The sequence below is a fragment of the Topomyia yanbarensis genome, chromosome 3 (assembly GCF_030247195.1).
Source record: "Topomyia yanbarensis strain Yona2022 chromosome 3, ASM3024719v1, whole genome shotgun sequence".
In the NCBI taxonomy this organism is placed as follows: Eukaryota; Metazoa; Arthropoda; class Insecta; order Diptera; family Culicidae; genus Topomyia; species Topomyia yanbarensis.
The window spans coordinates 355,113,066-355,139,787 of NC_080672.1; the positions used below are offsets into that span (position 1 = coordinate 355,113,066).

General features: G+C 40.4%; 2 protein-coding genes across 2 annotated transcripts in view; one reads left to right on the top strand and one right to left on the bottom strand.

Moving 5' to 3' along the window:
- The window catches only part of LOC131688191 (uncharacterized), a 210,974-nt gene extending 209,304 nt beyond the window's left edge, over nucleotides 1-1,670 (bottom strand). Inside the window, exon 1 of the mRNA XM_058972361.1 lies at nucleotides 1,484-1,670. Coding sequence (XP_058828344.1) covers nucleotides 1,484-1,670 — 187 coding nt within the window. The remainder of the gene's footprint in view (nucleotides 1-1,483) is intronic.
- Nucleotides 1-26,722, top strand: part of LOC131690099 (EGFR adapter protein-like) — a 228,623-nt gene that overhangs the window by 95,657 nt on the left and 106,244 nt on the right. The gene's annotated exons all lie outside the window — the stretch shown is intronic.

A 26,722-nucleotide genomic window follows, 5' to 3' on the forward strand; every position in this document is an offset into this window, starting at 1 on the left:
TGTGCTTTTGCTTCCGGTGTCAATCTGGACGGCTACTGCCTGCATCTCGGTGTTGATTGGGAGGCGATTGTGGGGAATGCCTTTTCGCACCCCCAAAGCTGCTCCATAATGGTGTTTGTGGGTTCTTCCTTCGAAGAGATGGATATCATAATCTTTGATAGTGGGTGAACTGTTGAGCGGTGTCCTAGTTTCCTGAAGAGCCAATACGCTGGGGGAGTATTGGTTAATGAGTAATTGTAGTTCGGGTAGTCTGTAGCGTAATCCGGCAATGTTCCATTGTAGTGTGAATGTGTTGTCAATGGGATTGCTAGCTTCTTTTCTTCGTCGTTATTTCGGGCGATATTTCCTTTATGCTTTTGTTCTTTTTCTTTTCTTTATTTCCTTCTGTACTGTTTTTACATTGGCAGCCGTTTTGCTTCTTTATCTGTTCCAGCACCTCGGCTAGTTGATTTCGTAGGGCAGCTAACTCACCTTTCAGGTATGCGATTTTTTTGTCCTTTGCATCCTGGTCGACTTATCCCTTGCTGACGTGAGCGTAGGACTTCGGTCCGGCGTGGCTATCGTGACACTTCTTGGCTTCTGGATATGACAGACCTTGCTCGACTTTGATTTTGACAATTTCGTTCTCCTTCCTGTAGAGCGGGCAGTGTCGATCGGTTGGCCTATGTCCTTCCTTGCAGTGGAAGCAGCGTTCGGTTTTTGTGCACTCCTCAGAACTGGAGCATTTTTGGCAGCGGGGAGCGCCTTTGCAGCGAGCTTTCGTATGCCCATATTCAAGGCAGCCGAAACAGAGCATTGGAGAGAGAGATAGTAGGCACGAGTTGGTACTCTTAGTGCTCCGAAGTAAATGTGTTGGGGCCAGGTAGTTCCAGCAATGGTCAGCACCATCGTGGAGGTGTTAACCCCAGGGCCGGCGGAAAGCGTGGGTAGTATGGGTAGTACTACCCACTCGAAAATAACCGAGTGGGTAATTACCCACTCGAAATTTTGAACCATTTCAAAAAATTTAGATGTGTAACGCATGTATCTCGCACTACACACATTTGAAAACATCGATGTACCACAATTCCATTTGCATAAACGAACGTGATTTAATGTGAATGTAATGTAAGCGTGTGCATTGCAAAAAGGGAAAAAATCCTTACTAATTGACCCCTCACCCTATGCTTTCTACCCACTCGGGCGTAAAGTGTTTCGCCGTCCCTGGTTAACCCTAGTTTTATCCACCATCCGTGTGAATCTTCGCACGTGCGTTACGCCTTGGGGTGCCAGCTCAGTCAGTAGATCTTCTTGCGACATTTGGATTACTTCCGGGCAGTTGACAATGCATCTACTGTAGTTGAATGTAGGATGGGTGGTAACTTCAACGGGTGTTTTATCAATCAACTGCTTCATGTCCAGCAATTTGTTAGCATGCTAGGGCTTCGTACTTTGTGGATATATTTCGTGCCTTTCTCTTCCGTGACTGCAGTGTATGCATCACCAATCAGTGATTGTATCGATATTCCGACTGTGAAAGGATGATTCATCGGCAGAACCTCCTCATTCACAGGCTGCAGTGAAAGCACAATTACTCCAACCTGTTTTCCTTGGGGGTCCATCCATTTCAGACAGCCAGCCCCGTAGTCATCTGGCGGCCGAGGCAGCCCGTAGTTTAGCGATGTGGCCATTCGGCCTTTTGACGCGTTGAACGACTATCGATGACGTTAGCAGACGCGCACGAGAAAAAAAACGAGAGAAACCGACGACGACGATTTTACTCACTCCCGACGACGCTTTCCCGGTCCATACCGGTTGTCGCTCGCGCGGGAACGAAACGAATTTGCGACCGTGTTTACTGTTACGAACGAGTTAAATTTTTCCACCGATGACGATTGCTTTGATTTGGGTGCGTTTATGTAGATATATAGAGCGACTAACTAGCGTCCGTTCAAGTCGCTTGTCAAATACCAACTGATGACACAATTTGTGTTCCTGAGCAAGCTCTTAGTCAAGCGTGATGTCCTGCAAGAAAAGGAGTTTAGTCCTGTCACTAAGTCGGATTGTGATGAGATGAAGTCGAAACGCAAATTCCATAACTAATTTAGTTAAAAACTATTCCAAAAAATACAAATGCGAAAATATATTTAAAAACACTACCTTAATTTTCAAAGGTTCGGAATATTTTATCTCGGTTCAGTTAAATTCAGCCCTACTGTACTGTTTTCTGTCGAGAACGGCTATCTGTCTCTGTCGCTTTCTTGCCTGTTACAGGATATATATAGACATGTAAGTGATGCTGGTTCTAATCCAGACAGAGAATCTTCTGTTGGTCCTCCTTAGAAATACCCCACATCGTCGAATCAGATCCGAATCAGACCCAAACAGTAAACCGAATACCACATTGCAAAAGACCATCAGCGTGTGTCGATCCGTGAAATGGGAAAGTTCATTTCTTTAGCATTAAATCTTCCAGCCTGTTTGGTCTGCATAGATACAACTATGGCTATGACCACGTAGCCAAAAACATGTGCACTGCCACCGGTAGACGTTTGTTTGCAAAATTTAATTCCATCCGCTTCGTTGGTTTCTCAAAATCATCCACTTTCGTACGACTAACAGACACTGGATTGCATCTTCAAAGGACCCGGGCTCTACCGTACAGTGCTTCAAGAGGTTTTGGGGGAATTGAAAACAGCGCTGCAAATGGTTATCGTGATTAATTGATACTGATAGCTCCCCAGCTGCGTGCGTGTGTGTGTCTGTATGTGTGCTAGTACGTTCTTGGCAACGAATCAGCAAGGCAATTCAGTGCCAGACCGAGTGGGCGGTCCGGCAGCAATGGTCACCAGCATAAATAGACCGAGCCCCGGAATAGGCGAACGACAGAACACTGATCAATCTGTGTTGAAGCCGGCTGCCGGATCTGGCAGTGGGTCAGCCAGCAAAGGAAGGGGGTGAGGAGGTGGGTTTTTAGTATCGATGCAGCACAGCGCTCAACCTGGTCAAGTGTTTCTGCCCTCTTGGCAATGCTTTCCAAACCAGGCAGTTTGGTCTGCATTCGTCTGGAGCTAAACCGGGGTCCAGGGTTCTTGTAATGGATGGCATTGTTGAAAGTTTAATTGCCGAGTGCGATGGCGCTAATTGAGCATTCGTCATGCCGCCCTGTTTGTGCTAATCTCTGCGGTTGAGCGCCTAAGAAACTAAGCTGTTTTTTTTGTTTGTTTTGTTTTGATAAAGTATTATCAATACTAACTACGTCTGAAGCAGTGTAGTATTTGATTTTTGTCTTCAATTGTTCAAAGCAAAAAAGTGCATTTCGGGTTCAGCTTACGATTTATTACAACACACACACTTTTTTATTGGAAGACTTTCATGTTTCCAAGACAATTACGGGCTACCAATATTCTAGTTTTCCAATGTTTACTTCAATATTATCTGCAAATAATTTTTTTCGAATTTAAATCAAATCGTTCCCGACTAAGGAGTGCAATATGGTTTGAGCTTGCAGTATGTTAAAAAAAGACCAATTAAAAATATTACACCGGTTTATAAATTTTAAAAATATTTTTGTTTGTGAAACGGATTTTGCGATATGTACTTTATATATCACGAGCTAGATACACGCAATGCTTAGAAACCGAGGCCTGCGCTTATTCTTAGGGGATTCAAAAGCTGATTTCCTGTGAATGTCTTCAAGAGGGTGACTTTAACTATTTTTATGGAAACCTGTCCTACTTGGATTTTGCTGTGATTATCATACAATGATCACCAGTATTTTCATTAACATAGCCTCAAATCAATTGAAGTTTTATATTGAAAATTAAAGTATTTTTCTCCCCTGATTGATTAAAAAAGCCCGCTAAAAATAGATGATAGCTGTACCTGTGGCTTGATAAGCACCATTTTCAGTAAATTCACGCGAACGAGTGTCTGAAGAAACGCCTTCTGCCTTTCCTGAATTAACGCGATTGTTCCGTGCTGTTTTGGGCGGATTTGGCATGCTACCATTCCGAAAAAAATGTGTGACTGCAACAGTGTACAAGCCCAACATATTCAAAAAATCCCAACGACAGAAACCGCAATTAAAAATTGTTCACTCCGATTTTTTTTTCTAAAAATGTTGTTGTATTAAAAACATCCCATGGATATAACTGCACCAAATGTCTCCAAATTGCGTGCGAACGGAATCTACTGGGGTACGAAGATGCGGGTAAGCGGAAATACCAAGGAGGAACTAATTGATGCAAATTAAGGACTAATCAAAAATATGATAGGCTTTTATTATCGTTGATTCGCTAACCAAAAAAAAATCTCGCTTTCCTGTTGACTGTTATAAGCTTAATAGAAGGCAAGCCACTTTTATTGCGAAAGTTAGAAAAAAAATCATAGAATGAGTGAAATTATTCTGTTCTTGCAAGTTTTTTTCCACTAACTAAATCTAGCATGTTTTGGAACATGACTTCATCGAAAAATGAAAACAAAGTCAAACCTTCTCATTCAGCCATCTATTTTTATTGCCGCAGTAAGAGCACGAATGAATAGGCTGACGATTCACTGCAATCAAGTCACGGGACGCAATCTTTTCAGTGGCTTTGAGAACGATGAAAACTCGCGAATCTCGCACGGTCAATTGAACACTAATTGGGGATTCCTTTTTTGTCGGAATTTGTAACGTTCATCGAAACCAGCGTCAATCAATCAGGGTTCAATTGTGACCGTTCCTATGGAATCGGATCGTGGCCAGCGGTTGTTGTATATCAAACTAAAACCCGGATAGCACATTCCGATGTAGAACACGATTTATGCGTACCGTGTCACGCTTGGCAGTCGATTTTTGGCGTACAGAGCAAATGTGAAGTCAGTTAATCGGTCGGTGTTAAATCAGACCGGACTAAGTGACAATCAGTGCCGTAGCGTGGTCTTCCGACGCCCTGAGCGGAGTCTCAGTTTTGCGCCTCTTTGGTGTTTACTTTGGTTCTCTTTTTCAGTTCGACCTTCTTACAATAATTTGTGTACATGGAAATTAATTCATGGTTGACTGTCGTTCATTTCATGTAAATTCCAGCCACAAATCTTATACTGTATATTTATGAAATCAGTTGACGGCGACAGAGGGAGTACGTATTCAGAAAACTGTTCATGCCAATGGCATGTATGGGAAACAGGTGATCATCCGATTTAATAACCAAACGTCTCTTTGCAAACGTTTAGCTAAATCGGACACAATTAAGAGTTTGCGCAAAACGGCCAAAATCTTCACCCTTGACAAAACACAAAAGGACTCCTAAAAGATTCAAAGATTGAATTCGAATTTTTTATACTAAATTGCATAGAATTAAATGAAACGTCGAGATCTAATTCCACCCTGATTTTTTTTAAAAAAGAGCTTTTATGGATTTGAGTTGATACTGGGCTTTGAAAAAGCTGCTTTTAATTTATTTTCTATGCCAAATATCTTACAATTGCACGAAACAACGGATCTTGCATCTTCTCGTAAAATTATTTTAATAAAAGTCCTTCCTAGTATTTTTAATTTTCAAACTGAGGTTTTTAAATAAAAATTAAAAAAAAAGTTTTTGCCTTTCTCAATAGAAAGGTATTGCAATTGCTCTGAAAACCGACTTTTTAACGGAGGCCCGGAGGGCCGAGTGACATATACCATTCGATTCAGTTCGTCAAGTTCGGCAAATGTCTGTGTGTATGTATGTGTGTGTATGTACGTATGTGTGTGTATGTGACCAAAAATGTCACTCAGAGATGGCTGAACCGATTTTGACAAACTTAGTCTCAAATGAAAGGTGCAATGTTCCCATAGGCTGCTATTGAATTTCTAATGGTCCGACTTCCGGTTCCGGAATTACAGGGTGATGAGTACGAACACGCAAAAAATGTCGATTTTAATAAAATATGACCACAACTGCTTCGATTTGTAGTATTAGGTCACTAACATCCATTCAAAGTCAATTTGGCCACATTGGCCACCATCATCGGTTTCGGAAGCCCCGGCGGAAGTATCTAAATTCAGAATAACAGTCACATCGGTTTCTCGGAGATGGCTAGACCGATTCGACTAAACTTGGTCTCAAATGAAAGGTATTATGTCCCCGTAAATGGCTATTTAATTTCATCTCGATCCGACTTCCGGTTCCGGAGTTACAGGTTGTGGCGTGCGATCACATAGCAAATTGCGATTCAAACCGATACTCCGATGAAAGCAAAAAAGGTAAAAAATTCGCTAAAATATCTCTCAATCAACTTAAATTTGCAGTTCTAGGTCACCGACGGCCAACCAATCTTTCGTTGACTACATTGACCACCATAGACGGTTCCGGAAGTGCCCGGGAAAAGCGGCCATCTTTCAAAATTGACGAACTCACATCAGTTTCCCGGAAATGGTTGGGCCGATTTTCACAAACTTAGTCCCAAATGATAGCTATATTATCCATAGATGTCTACAAAATTTCGCACGGATCGCTTATATGGTTCCGGAAATATAAACTGAACCGTCCGGTCACATATGAAATTCCCATATAAGCCGGAACTCAAATTTTTTTTCAACGGGGGGACCCCATGAAATTTCAGAAATCGAATTCGTATTTTTTATGCCAAACATCTTTAAAATGTATGAAACGTAGAGATTTTATGTTATCACGAAATTTTTTTTTTTATAAAAATCGACTTTTTTGGACTTTGCCGATTTCGCACCTTTTTTCAGTTCAATATTACCGTGGCTGTTTTTTCTTTTACAAAATTTTAGAACTCGAATATTGGTTTCTTTTCTTGTATATTTGTCATGTCATGTATAATAATAAAATGTAATATATGCATTTGAAAGCTTTTAATGAATATATACAACGCAAATATTCTCGTGTTCATGATTGAGAAAGGCACAATTGCACCGCTAGGTGGATTAAAACAGTTTTTTTTAATTCACATCAAATTTCGACATTTCATGGATTTCTAAAACATTCGGCACAAAAAAAAGCTGCATTTTCAAACTCATGTCCCATCTGAATTCAAGATTTTTATCTTGTACCATAAAGGCATTTTTTCAACATTACACCAGATCCCGACGCTTCATGACATTGTTTCTCGGTTGCGCTCAAATGTTGCATGGGGACTTTTTTCGAAACTTTTGAGGTGTGTCCGATTTGAAATTTCAGGAAGATCATAAATATGAGCACTCTACCGTATATCAAGTATGCTAATTGTTGGATTGTTGATTACGGTGCATATCTTTAGATTTGAATTACCAGTCCAAGGACTATCACAGCATTTCGGTTATATTCCAGATTGTTCCCACTCATCTTTTACACAAGCAAATGAAACAAAGATACTTTTATGATCTACTGCTGATTAAGTTTTTTACATATTCTTCGTTCCAGTTTCTAATAAAATAGGTTGCTTCCAGCCATATATCGTGTGAAGTTAGATTACCACGTTATTCCGTTACTATCAAATTCAGATTGTTCTTCAAATGACATTCCCCATGATCTCTGTTTCTTCCTTCCTCTTCATTAGTTTTCACTTTGCGTCTAGCTTGAGGTCCGTGCATAAATAAATTCTCCTAAATTGACCCAAATGATCCTAAAATTGATGTCGAACAAGATTCGTCACCAGACACTGAGTTTCCATTGAAAATCAAACACATTGAACTGATTTAGACCATATGCGATCTTCTTTCAGATCAAAGATAGTTCGTGAAGTATTCTAATATTCCACGAGACGCAGAAATATCTAGCTGTTCCAGATATCTCAAAAGTTTGCCTAGATAAGCTCAGAATTGTGATATTTTGTCTAAAGCAAACAAATGGCGTTACTGGCGACAAGACATTCGTGAAGAGCTAACACGTTTACATGTCAGCTCATAAAGTTGAGATCGTGTAGTTATCGATTTGAACTTGGCATGCGTGGATCTACTGAAGGACGGGATTTGCTGTTTCAATAATCCCTTGCTCCAGTGAGCGAAGATTTTGAGTGCCAATCGGTTCCAAAGACTCGTTCATTATTAAGTAATCGAAACTAACGAGAGTACGGCAACGAGTGAATGAGATGGTTTTGCATTTTGATACGTTGATTTCCATGCCGTTTTCTTTGCACCAACGGATTAATGCATTTATGTCTTCCTGGAGTATATAACAATCAGCTGCAGTTGAAGTCACCTTAAAGATTTTTTAAATCATCTGCAAACATCCGCTTTTCACAATTCAATGATAAGCAAACGTCATTCACGAAGAGCATAAATATGAGCGGTTCAAGGATGCTGCCTTGCGGTACTCCGGAAGTTATGTCAAACATCCTTGAGTTGGCACCATTGAGCTTGACAAAAGCTTTTCGGTTTGCGAGGTACGATTGGAACCATTTCGTGATCCATGCCGGAAATCCGAGTCTTCCATTTTTTCGATTACTAAGGCATGAGGTACTTTGTCGAATGCCTTCGAAAAATCAAAGTAGATCGCATCAATTTGTTTTCGCTTTTCTACATCACGCAGCAATCTATTTATGTACAACATAAGGTTTGTTGTCGTAAAGCGGTTTTTGACAAAACCATGTTGGAACGTAGAAATGATCGGTTGGGATGCATGATAAACGACTTTGTGCACAATCCTTTCGAAAACTTTTCTGAAACAGCTCAAAATTGATATTCCGCGATAGTTTTCCACCCAATTTATATTGCCAGATTTGTGAATCGGCACAATAAAAGCTGTTTTCCAAGCTTTTTGGATGATTCCTTCCGTAATAGATTGGTTAAAGATCAATGCAAGCGGACGTGCCAGCGAGCGAGCGCAGTTCTTGGCGAAAGTAGGTGGTAGATCGTCCGATCCGGCTCCTTTGGAAGCATCTACATTTTTCAAAGCGTCAAGAACGTCATTATTTTCCACAATAAGCGGAGAGACACAGATGTTGTGACGTGGTATACGGTTCAGAGAATTCGAGGGGTTTACTGGCGTAGCCGTGCTAAATACGTTTTGAAAAAAATCAGCTAACAGATTAGCAGATTCTTCTGCAGAATTGGCAGAAACATTATTAAATTCGACGTCGTTAGGTACTTGGCCATTTTTCCCTCAATTTTTTTTACGCCCAGAATGAAGACGGATTATGTTTAAGGCTCGTTTGCACGCGATTGATGTACGACTGATACGTGGTTCTAAGGCATTAATGCGTTATAGTACGCATAAATTGAGTGCAAAATTTCTTTGTTTTCCGGAGATCTGCGGCGAAAGAACCGTTTGCGAGCTTTTTGTACACGATTCCGTAGACGGCGAGGGACTCTCAAATTTAAAATTTCAAGCAACTTATCGTAGAAAATGGTCACTGCTGCGTCTGTTGCAGATTCGTGAAATAAGCCATCCCAGTCAACAGAGAGCAGGTCAGTATTTAGCATGTCAAAGACGCAGCAATCAAAATCGAATTCCGTTCGGTTATCGTCAAGTGGGTGAATCGTTTCAAAACGTGTGTCGATTTTTAAAACAAATGGTTTGTGGTGATTGTCAATTTTTAAAATAGATGATGGCGGATCAATCAGCTCGATGCTAGGATCATTCACAAACGCTAGGTCAAGGAGGCGCCTATTTACATTTGGCAAAACATTTATTTGGTATAGACCGGTGGCGATCATCGCTTCAGTAAGAGAAATTTCTTGCTCTGATGATGCATTAACCGGAAGCATTCCGTTCACATCATCATCATACGTCCAATTGAGGTTGGGTAGATTGTAGTCTCCAACAATAGCAATTACATCATCAGCATCTGCTTCATCGGCAAGACGCTGCACAGCGTTAGCATGCGTGGTATATAAATCCGGGCTTGAATTTGGTCTCAAGTAAATGCCGCAAATGAAAACTGCTTGTCGGAGAAGTTTGATTCGTACAACTACCTTTTCCAATCGATCACAATCCTCGACCGATATAGATTTGCAGTGAAGGTGAGATTTTACGGCTACTAGGACCCCGCCCCCACGGCTTAAGCTGCTAGTAGCGGAGCTTCGGTCGCAGCGAAATATTGTGTAGTTTGAGGAAAGCTCAGTATCTTTTATGTCGGAGTGCAGCCAGGTTTCAGACAGTACGATGATGTCATAATCACAATCGGTTAGCATTATGAAAAAGCTATTTGTTTTAGTAAGCATTCCTCTAACATTTTGGTAGTAAAGAGTGAGGTATTTGGAAGACTGTTGTGCGATTCGGGTAACAGGGGATACGGTGTCAACATTACTCACCATCGTTGCAGAAAATTCAGCATGTTGCGGACGGCTGCATGTACGTTACGATGACAGTGCTATTTGCGAGAGTGCAAAACGAGAGCCGACAGGTACTGGTTGATTGGTGTTGCAGATGCTGAGTCGAAGTTCGATTATTGCCGTAATACTTGTTCATTGTTTCATATTTCAAATCTGACAAAAGCCGAATGAAACTGAAGAAATTCTTTATCCAGTGCTATCATTATCTCATTTTTTGATGTTTTGCGACTTAGTCCGGTCTGACTTAACACTGACCAATTGATCCTACTGGCATTAGAGATTTTTCTTTTGGGCACTATAAATGTATGGGCTAGATGATTGGATTAGGGGTCGTTTGCCAAAAGATACCTTTCGTACCGTGAAAAATGTATTTATTGATCCCTTTCATACCCAACATTTTTAGCATCCATGAAATTCCAAAAATATTTTTCTTAAAACCTTTTTGAGTCTAGAAACACGAGAAACCGGTTTTGATTAATGTAGATGTTGCTCTCGTAGTGCTGGAAGTTCCTAAATTTTTACTTTTTTATTCTATAAAATTGTAGTATTTAGAATAGTCCAATTGCATGGAAATTTTAGGTTAAATCGATAGACAAAGAATCTTTATCATTATTCATATTTTACCACTAGATGAAATTGTTCCTTGCAGCAAAATGCTCCCATGGAATGCTATAAGACTAGCTGCAATAACTTCAGTTCTGTGGGCAATAACCTTACTCATTATTGTGAGCGTAAATTAAAAGTTATAACTATTTAAAACATTTTTGGATATGAAGGGATTAAAATATTACTTGAGGAAGCTGAAGAATAATCCAAAGCCAAACAAAATTTCGACTTCATTAATTCCCATCAGTTTCATCTGAGCTCCTTTTCTTGCGGGACATCATGCAGGACTAGAGGTTGTTTAGAAAGACGAATAGTGTTTTCATTTTTGAAGCTGGCGTCAATCCGGCGCAGACTTCGTCGTGTCACTAAGTTACTGTGGGATTCTGATGAGACGAAGTCGAAACGCAAATTTCGTAACTAATTTAACTTTATGTATCTGTGAAGCTCAGATTACCACGTGTTAATCCGGTTCACCTCCGGCTAATTGTGTATTATATATGGGTCATTCCACGCGAAGTGATCAAACAAAGATACAAATTTGAAATCGACCTTCACGGATCTGAACCAAAATTGGAGGAATTGTTCATCTAGGGCCCATATATGAAAACCTAAATTTTTGTGTCAATTGAACCACCCCTCGGGTCATGGGAGCATTCCCCGTTTTGACAAATTGCCAAAACCCTTGATTTTGTTTTGATCATATCTCCGGTTTTATCTACTCTAAAATCAAACCATAAGATGGTTTTTGAAGAAAATTTTTTAAGGAGTCTAAAAAATTAATAATTTTTGGCAGTAGAAAGAATATTAATTTTTGCCAAATATGCGAATTTTTCATTTGTATATTAAAAGTTGATTTTTCTATCAATACATAATAAATTGGAAACTGCGAGTTTTTCCCTTCAAAACGGTGAAAACGGTGTATCTCAGGATCCGCTCAAATTATATTGAGATTACAGTAATGTTTCGATTATATCACTATGCGTTTATATCAATACTCGTTTATATCACCCTCGATTATATCACGGTTTTATCTCGATTATATCACGCTTTTAGAAAAACAGACAAGGCACACTACGTTTTGATCCAATCAAGCCACATTTTGTGTCCGGGCACTTTTAAGATTTTTTTACAATTGATTTGCTTATTTACATGTAGGGTAATGAGCCTATTATTAGGTTTCGGACTATTTCGTTAAGGGTTTATATATGATGACGTCGGTCAAAAAGTTGAACTTTTTGCCTTTCTCAATAGAAAGGTATTGCAATTGCTCTGAAAACCGACTTTTTAACGGAGGCCCGGAGGGCCGAGTGACATATACCATTCGATTCAGTTCGTCGAGTTCGGCAAATGTCTGTGTGTGTATGTATGTGTGTATGTATGTATGTGTGTGTGTATGTGTGTGTGTATGTGACCAAAAATGTCACTCATTTTTCTCAGAGATGGCTGAACCGATTTTGACAAACTTAGTCTCAAATGAAAGGTGCAACGTTCCCATAGGCTGCTATTGAATTTCTAATGGATCCGACTTCCGGTTCCGGAATTACAGGGTGATAAGTACGAACACGCAGAAAATGTCGATTTTAATAAATTCTGCAATGAATGTATAAAGGTGAAAATTTTTCCAAAATATGACCACAACTGCTTCGATTTGTAGTATTAGGTCACTAACATCCATTCAAAGTCTATTTGGCCACATTGGCCACCATCCTCGGTTCCGGAAGCCCCGGCGGAAGTATCTAAATTCAGAATAACAGTCACATCGGTTTCTCGGAGATGGCTAGACCGATTCGACTAAACTTGGCCTCAAATGAAAGGTATTGCGTCCCCGTAAATGGATATTTAATTTCATCCCGATCCGACTTCCGGTTCCGGAGTTACAGGTTGTGGCGTGCGATCACATAGCAAATTGTGATTCAAACCGATACTCCGATGAAAGCAAAAAAGGTAAAAATTTCGCTATAATATCTCTCAAACAACTTAAATTTGCTGTTCTAGGTCACCGACGGCCAACCAAACTTTCGTTGACTACATTGACCACCATTGACGGTTCCGGAAGTACCCGGGAAAAGCAGCCATCTTTCAAAATTTACGAACTCGCATCAGTTTCCCGGAAATGGTTAGGCCGATTTTCACAAACTTGGTCACAAATGATAGCTATAATATCCCCACAGATGTTTATAAAATTTCGTACGGATCGCTTATATGGGTCCGGAAATATAGACTAAATCGTCCGGTCACATATGAAATTCCCATATAAGCCGGAACTCAAATTTTTTCTCAAAGGGGGGACCCCATGAAATTTCAGAAATCGAATTCGTATTTTTGATGCCAAACATCTTTAAAATGCATGAAACGTCGAGATTTTATGTTATCTCGAAAATTTTTTTTTATAAAAATCGACTTTTTGGGACTTTGCCGATTTTGCACCTTTTTTCAGTTCAATATTACCGTGGCTGTTTTTTCTTTTTCAAAATTTTAGAACTCGAATAATGATTTATTTTCCTGTATATAGTTGTCATGTGATGTATAATAATAAAATGTAATACATGCATTTAAAAGCTTTTAATGAATATAAACAACGCACACATTCTCGTGATTCATGATTGAGAAAGGCACAATTGCACCGCTAGGTGGATTAAAATAGGTTTTTATTCTTGTATCTTAAAGTATAGATTCTTAAGAAAGCATCTAAAATCATCTTGTTACTTTAAGTGAATGGAGGGCGTGGCGCAAAACTTTAAACGTGAATAATCTCGAAATCATGTTTTACCAAGACGTTGTTGCAATGATTAGGATTGCCAAAATACCTTTCGGCCGATTTCAATTTTAGTTTTGAATTCTTTGTAACTTATTTGCCGTGTCCTTAAGGGACCGTCTGGAGGGACCGTCTGGTGTAGCAGATAAATAAATCGACTTCTTTTTTAAATTGTTAGATATCCACAGGAAAATCCAACAAAATAATGAGAAAAATAAAATACGCAAGATATGGTAGTTATGCCGAGATATGCATTTTCTCTTGAATCGATGTGAATACTTTTCTTTTGAAAGGATAATATCAACAATTGGAGATGGGACTATTTCTATGGATGTTGAAATAACGAGAACTGAATCGTAGTCTCTTAGAATACACTGATTTGAATAGTCAAGATATTTGTACAAAACCTTAACGTGCCAGATTCCTTCAAGTTTAGTTTTGGATGGTTTAACAATTTTAAGAAACGGTACGGGATATGTGGGGAAAAAATAACCACTGATGCCATACCGTTTTACCTAATGCGTTGAACAAAGATGGCAGATGCTGCTCTAACCAACGGCTTCAAATGGGTAGTGTGATTGTACAAGCATGGCAAAATAGGCTGATTACCCTACTATGATTTATTCTTTTGACTAACTTTAAGTTTTTATTACTTTTTGTTTATAGAAATACATGAGTTAATGCTTGAATGTAATTTTTTGTTTTGTTTTGAATATATCACGCTTCAAATATATCACGCTAAAATACAGACCGACCGTGATATAATCGAAACATTACTGTATTTGTGTTTTTTATGTAAAAATATCTGAGGAACACGATGGCATTAGAATTTTCAAAATTAAAATATATGTATTGAAAGAAAAATAAACTTTTAATATTTAACTGAAAAAATCGCACCGCCGCCAAAAATTAATATTTTTCTGGACTTCTTGAACAATTTCCTTCAAAAGCCCTCGCGTTTTGATTTTAGAGTAAATAAAACTGGAGATATGATCAAAAGAAAATCAAGGGTTTTGGCAATTTGTCAAAACGGGGGTGCTCCCATGACCCTGGTGATTCAATTGACAAAAATTTGGGTTTTTATATATGGGCTAGATAAACAATTCATCCAATTTTGGTTCAAATCTGTAAAGGTCGATTACACGTGCCTTGATCATTTCGTGTGGAATGACCCATATAGCGGACGCAAAAAATGTCGGCACGCTGTTTTGAGTGTAACACTCAAAACAGCGTGCCGACATTTTTTGTTGTTGCGCCCACAATCTCATGCTCAAAAGCTTTTTGAACATGGACCGATTCGCACATAGTTGGAAGTGAGCGCAATGCTCTCTCGACTGCACACCTAGAAAAAATAGTGTAAATTTACGTCTCCTGACCCTGACATATACGAGCATCAAAAATGACTTAGTTTTACGTTTGATTTTAATTTTACATGACGTTTAATTTCGTAAATCATGTAATTTTACTCCACATACAGCGTTTGTTCTGAATGGTAGGAAGTGTAATTTTATGTTATTGCGCATGTAAAGTATATGTTTCATGTAAAATTAAACGGAACACGGCAATGTTCCGTCATTTCATAAATTACGGTTTGTTGAATTGTGTCATGTTTGCAATTACGTCAACGATAAAATTCAGATTTTTTGGTGTGTGCTTTAAATAACTCATAACCTCAAATTTCAAGAAAAAAAATCGGGCCATTAGATTCTTTGACTAGAGCCGACGAACATGTATTTGCTAAAAACACCTCTTTACTACCCGGGCTATGACAACACTCTTTTTTCAAGTCGTAAAATGGCACATGTAAGCTTCACACACATGACGATTTCGTTTGCCTCACCGCTGCCAGCCTTTCATCATCGTCATTGGCGCATTTTGTTTTGTACTAATTTCCCTCTGTTATGAATAACTCGATTGTATGTATGTGTTGGGGAATAAGCATCACAAAATAAACAAAAATATTAACGATAAGCATCAAGACTATAACCGTCAAACACTCGTTAAAAACATTTGTTTAGACCCATCAGGCCATCACGACACATAACACCTAGCTCTTCGAATGAAGTATATACACTTTTCATCATTGCAGAAGCAAGGATAGCAGGGAAACGATGGTATGTGTTATTCAAGTTACATTTGGAATGCGTATACAACGACGTATAGCTATGGGGTTCAATATTGTGTATGAGTTTGGTTGAATACTAACAAATCATTTGCAAGCTGTTCGCACACAGTTCGAGAGTGTAAAACAGATGCATTTGCGCTCCAAAGGATTTGTTTTGGGTGTCTGAATAACAGCTTCTATTATGAGGAGTTTTTCGGCTAATCAGTCATAAATTAGACAGCGAAAACAACAATATTGCTTTTACTTCCAACATTTCAATGGATTTATTCCACCTTTGTCAAGGATTAAAAACAAGAAACACAAAGTTTTTAATCCTTGATAAAGGTGGAATAAATCCATTGAAACGTTGGAAGTAAAAGCAATATTGTTGTTTTCGCTGTCTAATTTATGACTGATTAACCGAAAAACTCCTCATAATCTCTAATTATCTTCATAATTTGTCTTATTATAGAAACCTTGGATTTTATCAAATGTACCTCTACATCTTTTCATATATGCTGAAAAGATAGAGGCTCCTCAGTTTAAAAACGCTCAGGGGTCCGAAATGGTCTGAAGATGGCCCTAGTGTGGCATAATGTCAAGCTCTTTCAGGTGACGTTTGATTAACATAGCTCTCGATTTGAAAGATGCAGTTTTTTGACGTAGGACTACGTCTTTGTTTTCGATATGGGGGTGCACTTTGCAAATTCTACAAAAATGGTATGTAACGAAAAGTGGTCCAATTTTAAACGCATATAATTCAGCCATCTTACGACAAACTTTCAAATTTTTCGCGTATCGCCCCGAAATATTTCTAAGAATAGATTCCAATAGATAAACCCAAAGATTTTTGATATCATGACACTAAAAAGTTAAATAATGTACAACCTAGTCAAAATATCGCGCATTTACGCTTCCCAAGTCCGGCACGACAGATTTGTGTACCAAGCGCGCTACGCTTCTATGAATGGCGTCATCATCGACTATTTAAAGAACGGATTTGGCCGGACAAGCTCAGTAGCCTGTTGAACGGCAGGCGGAGCAGATAACTGCGTTGTGTGTTTTCACAGCCAGTGTTGCTGAGTTAGAAGTCCGTTACACTGGCTGTGGCGGTACGCTACCCAGTGCCGTCCAACACGCGACTGAGCTTGTCCTTTCAAACACTTTTATGTACAATCTGGAACACAATTATTCGTACACAAAATCGCTTGTACATAAGACCTACATTTGCAAACACGGTTAACATAGTGTCGTGGTACTAGTTGTCTCTTTCGCTCTACCCATCATCATCAGCGTTGACTCATTTTACTTTGTGCGCTTGGGTTCAATGTTTGAGGCGAATGTGTAGATAGGTATATATAATTTATTAGCAGGGTTATCATATTCACAGATGTATCTGTAATGTCACAGATTGCTTCCACAATTTTTGATCACAGATTCTTTTTCATAGATGGCAGATTTTTGGCATTTTGATGAAAATTTCACAGATTTTTGGAAATATTGTGTTTTTTCGGAAATTTCGGGTTTTTTACCACCCACAATTGAAAAGTTTAATCGGATTCGTTCACCTACTACAAATGAAATGACCTGATAACCAAGAAGGTTTGGTTCAATATGTAACATTCTATGTTGATTGGTTGTGCTTAAACTATACGTACGAGATATATTTGATTTATTATTACTCTTAATGTACTAAGAAAATAATTATTTTACATTTAGTAGTATAGTCCTACGTCTACAGTTCGTGCAACCCATAGGGCTGCCCCTTGTGATTTTTGCTTTTTATTTTTAGTTAGATGTTGCATTGAAATGCGCACTAATGCTCATCACCATTCAAAGGCCCCGAACATTGACATTAGCTTAACATTTTGCGAAACGAATAAAATCAGTTCGAGACCGACGCACGCTGAATAACGGTTCCTTCCGCGCTTGCATCATGCATTTAGTCACCGAACAAAAAATAATAAAGCGTGCATCTGAAGCAAAGAAACGCCCAACAAATACCATTTAACACTCGTACCGACCCGTAACTCGTACGGGACAAGACTGGCAGCCGGGGTTTGCCCCATCCCGATGAAAAACGAGCAGTGATATGTGTAATTTTGCCAGTCGCACCAAAAAAAGAAGCATCCAGCAAGGGCAAGAATGATTGCATCCCGACAAAGTGAAATTGCCCCGCCCCTCGGTTTATTTTCCTTCGTTTCCACCCCCCGGACTACTGGCTGGACGATTTTTCGCGAAAGTGACTGACTGATCTCATCCGTTCGTTCGTTGGTTCCTATACGTGTGTCCTGCCCGAAAGGGATCATTAAGATGGCCAGCCCGGTAATCTGTAGATGACATCGGAGATTAAGAGGGGTTTAAATTTACCGGTTTGCGAATAACAAAAAAAAACTATGAATATAAATCACGATGAACGGTTGTGCGATATAACCCCGTGACCCACTAAATAACTGCGGGAATAAGGTTCGGGATACGATTTAACGAACAACTTTAATCCGAACGTAAAAGTTGTTCTTGGTTGGAAACGCTCCTGGTGGATTTCGTTCTTTTTTTGCTGCTGCTTGCAATCGGGCCGTATCGTCTGGTGTAGGCAACTGTTGCTGTTGCTGAGAGGATTACATCTGTGCATTTGGGGGTACAGCTATACTCCTTGCTGTTGCTGGTCCCAGTTGTCGGTACTCGGTGGTTTCCTATCTCCGGTTCGGTGGTTTAGTGTTTGAGGTTAAAGACTGTACGTGTGGCCAGCTTTGCCTACGAACGTTCTGGTGAAGAGAACTTAGGTACATGGAACTAGCCATGTTGTTTGGGAGTTAACGAGATTGTGTCTTTTCTGTGATTTCGGACGGAAATTAAAATTAAATGCTGAAAGCGGGCAGTCTGAGATTGAGATCCGCATGGGCCCAGTGGTCATTATATTCATGTACAAATCAAAGAGAAAGGAGAATGATAGCCTCATTTCTACATTGGCAAAGGAGAGGGACGGATTGGATTTTGGATTTGAATGGAATTACTGAATATGGAAAACGGTTTGGTTAGCAAAGAAAAACCTACACCATTCGCGTCAAGGTAATCTGTGTATTGCTTTAAGCTTGACAATGTTCAATACATCCGCGAACTCGCAACACAAGAATTTTTCTCTGCGATACATCAGCATATAATAACAGTCCATACGCTTTCTGAGGATAAATAAATTAATTTTCCAATAGCTCATACAGGTGTTGGTTGTTTCCCGTAATCAATTTATAACTCTTTATTTTAGCCCTGATTTTACATCAAAGAAACAGTGGCTGGATAAGAAAATTGCATAAATCCAAATCCATACATTTCGCTTGCCTACACAAGTTTACCCCATTTTTTAGTAGGGTAGACGAGCCCTTATTTATCTCATTAGTCAGGGTGACATATTATTCCGATTGAAGCTCGGTTTACAGTGATTGGACTACGCTTAAATAGATAGCAGAATCCTTGCTCCGTTGGTAAGAAGCAATAATATAAAAATCTGGTTTGTAAAACGAAACATACTCCCGTTTGAGTGAAACAAAAAGGTCTAGTACAACGTACCCTTACCCGATCAGAAACCATAACAGAAACATTTCAAAACTATATGGTCGGTGTTAAGTCAGACCGGACTAAGTCGCAAAACATCAAAAAATGAGTTAACGATAGCACTGGATAAAGAATTTCCTCATCTACATTCCACTTTTGCCAGATTTGAAATATGAAACAATAAACAAGAGTTATGGCAAATATTATTTTCCAATTATAATGTAAAGGATGCTGCGATTCAAACTTTAAACGCGTTTTTCTCGAAATCAATGCACTGTCACTTAGTCCGGTCTGACCTAACACCGATTATATCTCTCTGTTACTTGTTATAATTTTCTGTTATTTTAACTACTAACGTGACTACGAAAATTGCATTCTGTTATTTTATTCTGATCAGGTATTCATCCTACCATTTGACCTAATGCGTTGAATAGTGATAGCAGACACTGCTCTAACTAATGTATTCAAATGGGTGGTATGAATACAGGAGCTAAGATGAATCAGTAATCCAGTTTTTGAATCCCAAAATTCTAGTGAAAAATTTGATTTATTTTACAAGATTTAGGATGTAGTGGTAATGGCGAAAAAATTAATAGTTTGATTATTAATAATAAGGATGTAAGGAAGTGTGTCGGTTGTCACGGTAAAGATGGACACGTCTATCATTACCAGGGCACATGTTAGTGAACTCGGGTGATTCGTAGTTACACTGCCTAAGCTCGACCCTCATTAACAGAAGACAAAGATTAAGCCCGCACGATATTAAGCCTGTTCTAATGACCCTGCCACTTCTAGTTTTTCGACCTGTTTACTTCACATCCTTGCTCTCATTTGAGTACTATGGCTCTAATTTTCATAACTTTCCCTACCCAGTAATCTCTAGCTAATTGAATGTCGTTAAAATGTAAAAAAGTAAGGAATAAAAATATCGTATAATACATAAAAATAATGTTGATCTACTAAGCATCAGCTACCATTTCGCATGGGCCTCCTTGCCCCTTTTCTTTCTCTCTTCTTGTTCGTGGCAACTGTTACGATTCATATCTATCTTGCTATTTTTCTATCCATTTCTAAATTGTGCCATATGATCTTCTACTAATCTGAAATATTTGTTAATGTCCAAGGTTTGAGAAGACAAAATTAGTTTTTGTTTGTTGTTTTTCAATAAATAGTTTTTACTGTATCGATTTTGTTGGCTATTTTCGGCAAATTTAGGACTAACAGAAACGTAAGCAATGAAATTGAAAGACGGATAGAGCAGAGTCCTTTGCCTTTTGCTGCGCATGATCGTTGATAGAACATAACTCATCATCATGTTTTACCAGCAACGCAGGTACCGCGAAAATTTGTAAAATGTTTGTATTATGAGAGAACTATTGCTAATTATTTTTTAAAAATTATTTTTCCCCATGATGACGAAAGGGATATCTCTTCGTAACGTTGCACTATGGGAAAACATGTGACCAAAACATCGAATAGTACATCAACTCAAATTTAATTAAATTCTATACTGAGGGCTATAATAAAAGTAATCCTCGGCTATATCAGGATAGCATTTGACTTAGCTGGATAACATGGATGTTAAAACATTATAATTTCGAAAAAAAAAATATTTCACGCATATCCCTTTAGAATTTTGAACATATGTTCAAATATGTCATTTGTGAACTAAGATTACCTGTTTTGTGGAGATTTTATTGAAAATATATATTTATTGTATTGACATGAACGATATACACGAGACCGGAGGTCTTAGTGGAATGTACGTAACACTTTACACAGGTTTTCTACCATTTAATTCCATTACACACTTAAATTTTTCTGGCGAATCTCAGCTTTTTTGCATCATTTGCCGAAATTTCAACAGCTGACATCTCGGCTAACAATTTTTTTGCTGAGATATCAGTAAAAGTGACGTTTGATAACTGAGACTCGGATAATATTTCGCCGAAAATTAGTAAACATATGTCAATTCGCTGAGATATCAGTGTTTGGGCGACTTACATGGGGTTCCGGGTTCGGAGGATTTGCTTCCGTCTATCTACTGAGACGGCCCTGGATGATCATTGGTGAGCACCCAGTTTTATCGCAATCACTTCACTACACTACTAAGGTCCCCGTTTCACCCGTTCTGTGAATGGGTATGCTGCCTTGCAGCCCTTTGTTCACTCACTTGGGATTGCTTTTCTTTACTCGACACTGCACTGCAAGGGCTTTACTACTGCCGTGGATTCACTAATTACATACGGCTCACGAAGTGCACTTCACTTGCAGTTTCCCGGGAATGTTACTTTGCGGTGAAAATATTCGCAACAAGCTTTTATTCCTGCACTCGCGACGGCCGATTTCACTGGGGTACGCACGAACGGTACTGTATCGATCGAGATATTATTGACCACTGCCTTTGTCAGCTGATTTGTCTATTCCGTCTCACACGGTGCAACGATCATTTCTTCTGTGTGCTGGTGTGGTGTCTGATCGATCGGTACGGTCTTGCTATCGCAGTTTATGCTGTATTGCGGAATTAGTAAGGTGGCACACACTTGTTCGGGTTTTTTGGTAGTGGGCATTTATAAGTTTATTTAATTCAGGCAATTAGTTTTAATTCATTCCGGTTTAGTTTACTTAGTATTTAGGCTTAAAGAATTCATTTAAATTTAGATTAATAAATATAGCTCGAGGCACTTTCACTCCTCAACATTCCGGCCACCTTGAAGTAGAACGGATACTTCAACTTCCTTTTGCTTCATCATAATCTTCTTATTCATCGTCGACAACACGGCGACACACAACCCTAGGCGAGCAATCGATTGGCAGGTGGCTAACGGAGCAAACTTGGATTTCGACGTTAGCAGCTGAACGCGGATCCCTGTGGCGGATTCAGACTGGACGTAGCAGCATGTGCCATATACCTTCTCAGAGGCATCGAAGTAAAAGGGGAGCTGAATCGATTCTGTCTTGACCTGCGACACGAATCCTGGAATACGGATTGTGGAGATTGCATCTCGCGTACCATGGAACTCCTTCCATGCACGGTGGAGATGCGGAGGTAGCAGACGATCCCACTCGTAGGAATCTCCTGCGTCGGTTTTCAATGCCCACAAGCGCGGCATGAACAGCTTTGCTACAGTGATTGTTGGGCCAACTAGTCCTAGTGGGTCGAAGATCTGCGTATTGTAGGGCATGACCTTCCTTTTGGTCAGGATGGGTGGTGGTAAAGGCAACTGGACCTTGAAGCGCATCGTATCGGACTTAGGCTCCCACACGAGTCCTGGGGTGGATACGGATTGTTCGTCCTGGAGATCATGCAGTGACAGTAGAGCGAGATCTTCTTGCGGAGTTTCCGGAAGGACTCCGGAAGAATTTGTTGTCCACTTATTTAACGGAAGGCCAGCTGACGCAAGCATGGCGAAAAACTTCTTGTCGAAGGCGGATTGTGGATTGGATATCGTCAGCTCCCGATAAAAAGTTATCAACGTAATCCTGATTCACAGCATCTACGGAGGCGGGGTACTTGTCGCCTTCGTCCTGTGCAACTTGTAGGAGGGTGTTGGTTGCCAGGAATGGCGCAGATGTAAAACCGTCCGTAATGGTTTGGAGCTCGTAGGCTATGAGCAGATCGTTGCGGTTGGGACGCCAGAGAATGCGATGAAGCAGTCGGTTCTCGGGATGCAGCTGAATCTGCCGGTACATCTTCTCTATGTCGGCTACGATGGCAATCGGGTGTGTACGAAACCTCATGACGATCGATAGCAGGTCCTCTTGGACGAAAGGTCCAACGAGCTGTTTATCGTTGACGAAAAATCCTGAGGCCGTTTTACACAACGCGTCGAAGACAACTCGGACCTTAGTGGTTGTGCTGGATTCCTTGAACATAGGATGGTGCGGGAGGAAGCAGTGCGAGTTCACATCGTCTTCTGGATCGATGAGCGCCATTCGTGCGGATTCGTCCATGAATTTGCAGTATGCGTTCTCGGTGGGTGGATCACGCTCTAATCGCTTTTGAAAGCTCAGGAAAAGACGTTCGGCGATGGCTCTGGATTCGCCGAGGTTAACTAGCGGATCACGGGTGAGAGGCAAACGAACGAGATTACGACCGGACGAATCGCGAGTGGTGGTATTAGCGTAAAATTCTTCACACTGTTTTTCTTCTACGGAATTCACAGAACACGGCTCGACAGCTTCCAACTCCCAGAATCGATCGATCGACAGTGGTTAGATGGCAGACGCGGGGAACGGTGGGATGATCGATGGATATCTTCCCGGAAACAGTCCATCCAAACACTGTTTCTATTAGCTACGGTAATCCCTCTCCCAGGGAACGCTTGCTGCAAAGATGCACCTCGTGGTACGCTTCGCCACCGACAACCATGTCAATGTCGGATGGAATATGGAATCTGGGGTCTGCCAACAACAACTCGGGAAGCTTCCACGCGGAAATGTCAATCGGAATGGTCGGAAGGTTTACCGTCGGTCTCTTGAGGATCAGGAACTCAAGCTTGGTGTCGACTTCGACTTGATCCTAGCAGTCAATTGGCACTTGATCTGCTTGGTAGAGTCACCTATACTAGCTACTGCGACATCCACCTTGGTGCGACGAAGATTTAGGGAATTTGCAAGCTTGTTGGTTATTAAGTTGCACATGGATCCTGAATCCAGGAGTGCACGTACGGGTATTTCCTTGCCGTTCTGATCTACGACGAGGAGGCAAACTGTTTCTAGCAAGACTGTACTGTGCTCAGCCTGGACTGACAGGCTCACTTGGTTGTTCGGATTCACCGAGCTGGAAGGGCCAGCGATGGCGGACGTCGAGGGAATAGGCTGGCTTACTGCCACGACAGGAGTAGATTGTATGTTTGACGGTGCTGGCTCGTGCAACATGGAGTTGTTTTTTTCGTGGCAGTTACGGCAGGAGAACACGGAGGTACAGTTCCTGGATTGGTGTCCAGTACGGAAGCAATTCCAGCATAGGCGTTTCTGGAAACCAGCTCACGACGCTGGCAGACGGACATCTCGGAAAATGCTGGACATTGGAAGAGTAAATGCTTCTCTAGACAGGCGAGACACGGCAGAGAACTGTAGTTCGATTCAACGGTAGCTGCCTTGTATGTCACCTTGAATGGTTTCGGGGTTGGAATCGAACCGGCCACCTTGGCTGTAACCGGTTGTTGTGACCGATATCATAAATCGGTTATAACAGACGTCAGCATACGGGCACGTTGGTAAAGAAATTCGATCAGCATATCGTAGGTTACGTCGTCGTTGTTGCTGGTTTTCTCCTCCCAAGCACGTAGTGTGGTTGGCTCTAGCTTGTAACAAAGGAGGTTGACCAACGGAGTGTCCCAATAATGGACTGGTTCGCCTAACTTTGCTAAAGCCCTAACATGCCGATGGAAATCATCAACCAAAACATGAATTTCTTGGGGACTTTCTTGATTGATCGGTGGGAGGTCATATAGAGCTCGGAAGAGCTGACGCTTTAGGAACCGCTTGTTGTCGTACCGCTTTAGCAATGCTTCCCAAGTCGATGCGTAGTTATCTGCTTCAATGTCTACGGACTCGAATGGTTTCCTGGCTTCTCCCTCCAGCGACATGCAGCAGGTACTGCAGCTTCGCAACCGTCGGAATATCTGCATTGCTGTGGATCGTCGACGTGTATGTGTCACAGAATGCGAGCCATCGCGAGAAATCGCCGTTAAACTTAGGTAGGTCGATCTTCGGTAAGCGTAGGTGGAACGAGGAAGAAACGTGAGCAGGGGTCGCCATTGTGCTGTTCAGCATGGTTTGGTTGGGATCAGCAGCACGATTTGACAATAGAAAACCTTTGACTCTGCAATACCGCTTCTCGAAATCCATGCGTACTTCCAGGTGGGTATCTAACATCTCTGACTTATCGTATAGCTCGATCTGCCCTTGTACCTCTAGGAACTCCTTTTAGATTCGGTCCAGTGAATCGAGGCGAATTGGAATTTGGCAGGCATCCCGATCGCAATCGAAATCCTCTACAAACTTCTCCACTGCCTTCTGCACTACAAGGATCCCTTTTCGTTGGATCACGTACTCTGACAGCTTCTTTTCTGTCTTGGTCGCCATTACAGTACACTTCACTGATCTTCACTACCACCACTTTTAATATCGGAAACGGGAAAACGGTACAAATCGAAAAATCGAACTCCTTCCCGGCGCGGGTACCGTTCTTACACGACACGGAATCGAAAAATGACACAAATCGAACGATACAAATCATTCTCGTCGCGGTGTGTCAGTTTTTCGCGAAACGACCGAGAATGGCGCGCAAATCGATCGAAATATCCTTCCCGACGCGAGCGTACCAATCTACGCGAGATTTCCACTCACCACCACCTTAGCAAAAGCATGCAATTTTATCGAGAACAGAAATTTTCCAAAAAAATCTGTTTCCGACTTGGCGCTAATCAGCTGCGATGATAAAAATTGGCACTGAATTACAGCGATGGACGATAGCGTCGAAAATGGCCTAATCAATAGCCCATGCCAGGCTGGGACGGGCAGTGTTCTTTCGTCTATCTACTGAGACGGCCCTGGATGATCATTGGTGAGCACCCAGTTTTATCGCAATCACTTCACTACACTACTAAGGTCCCCGTTTTACCCGTTCTGTGGATGGGTATGCTGCCTTGCAGCCCTTTGTTCACTCACTTGGGATTGCTTTTCTTTACTCGACACTGCACTGCCAGGGCTTTATATTCATTACAATGCATTAGAACAGAGTCAATTACGGTTTTAAATAGAATATTTTATTTTAAAAATTTTCCTTTTGGCTCATCATACCGAAAGGAAACATAAGAGATGGTTTTAAAATCATGGCGGACAATGACAGCCAAGAGAAGCCTTTTAATAGCATTAGTAGTGCAAATATAAGGCTTTCAAATTTGACATTTGTGCGCATTTGCTATATAATAGCATTAGTACTGCAGAAACGAGCTGTCAATCTCTGCACAGTAATAGCACTATATTCCGCCTTTTCTGGCATAATACCAACATTATATAAGTATTTAAGGCTTCACGGCTTTTTGGGACAGCTTTATATGTAGCTCTAAAGCAGATATTAGGCTACGTTATAATGCTTATTGGTTACTTGGGTGTTGTCGACTGTGTGTACGGCTTTTGTGCTATCAACAATAATATAATCACCAATATAGCCTAGACACTGCACACTCCCTTCTATTTACTTCAATGCTTTTCAATATTTACCGGTCTCACTTATCAGCATTCTTTCTCTGTCGCTGTTTTTAAGAGGCTTGAAAGCACATGCAACCTTATCTCAGTTTACCATATCCAATTACGCTTTAAAATACTGGTCCTGAAAATTCTATCCTGCACAATTTTTTTTTTTGAAAAATTTGCAATCAAAAAAACATATTTGAATTCCAAAACAAACTGAAAGTTTCAATTTCCTTATAACTAATTTAAATTCATCAATAAAAAGAAATACTTTACTAACTCAATC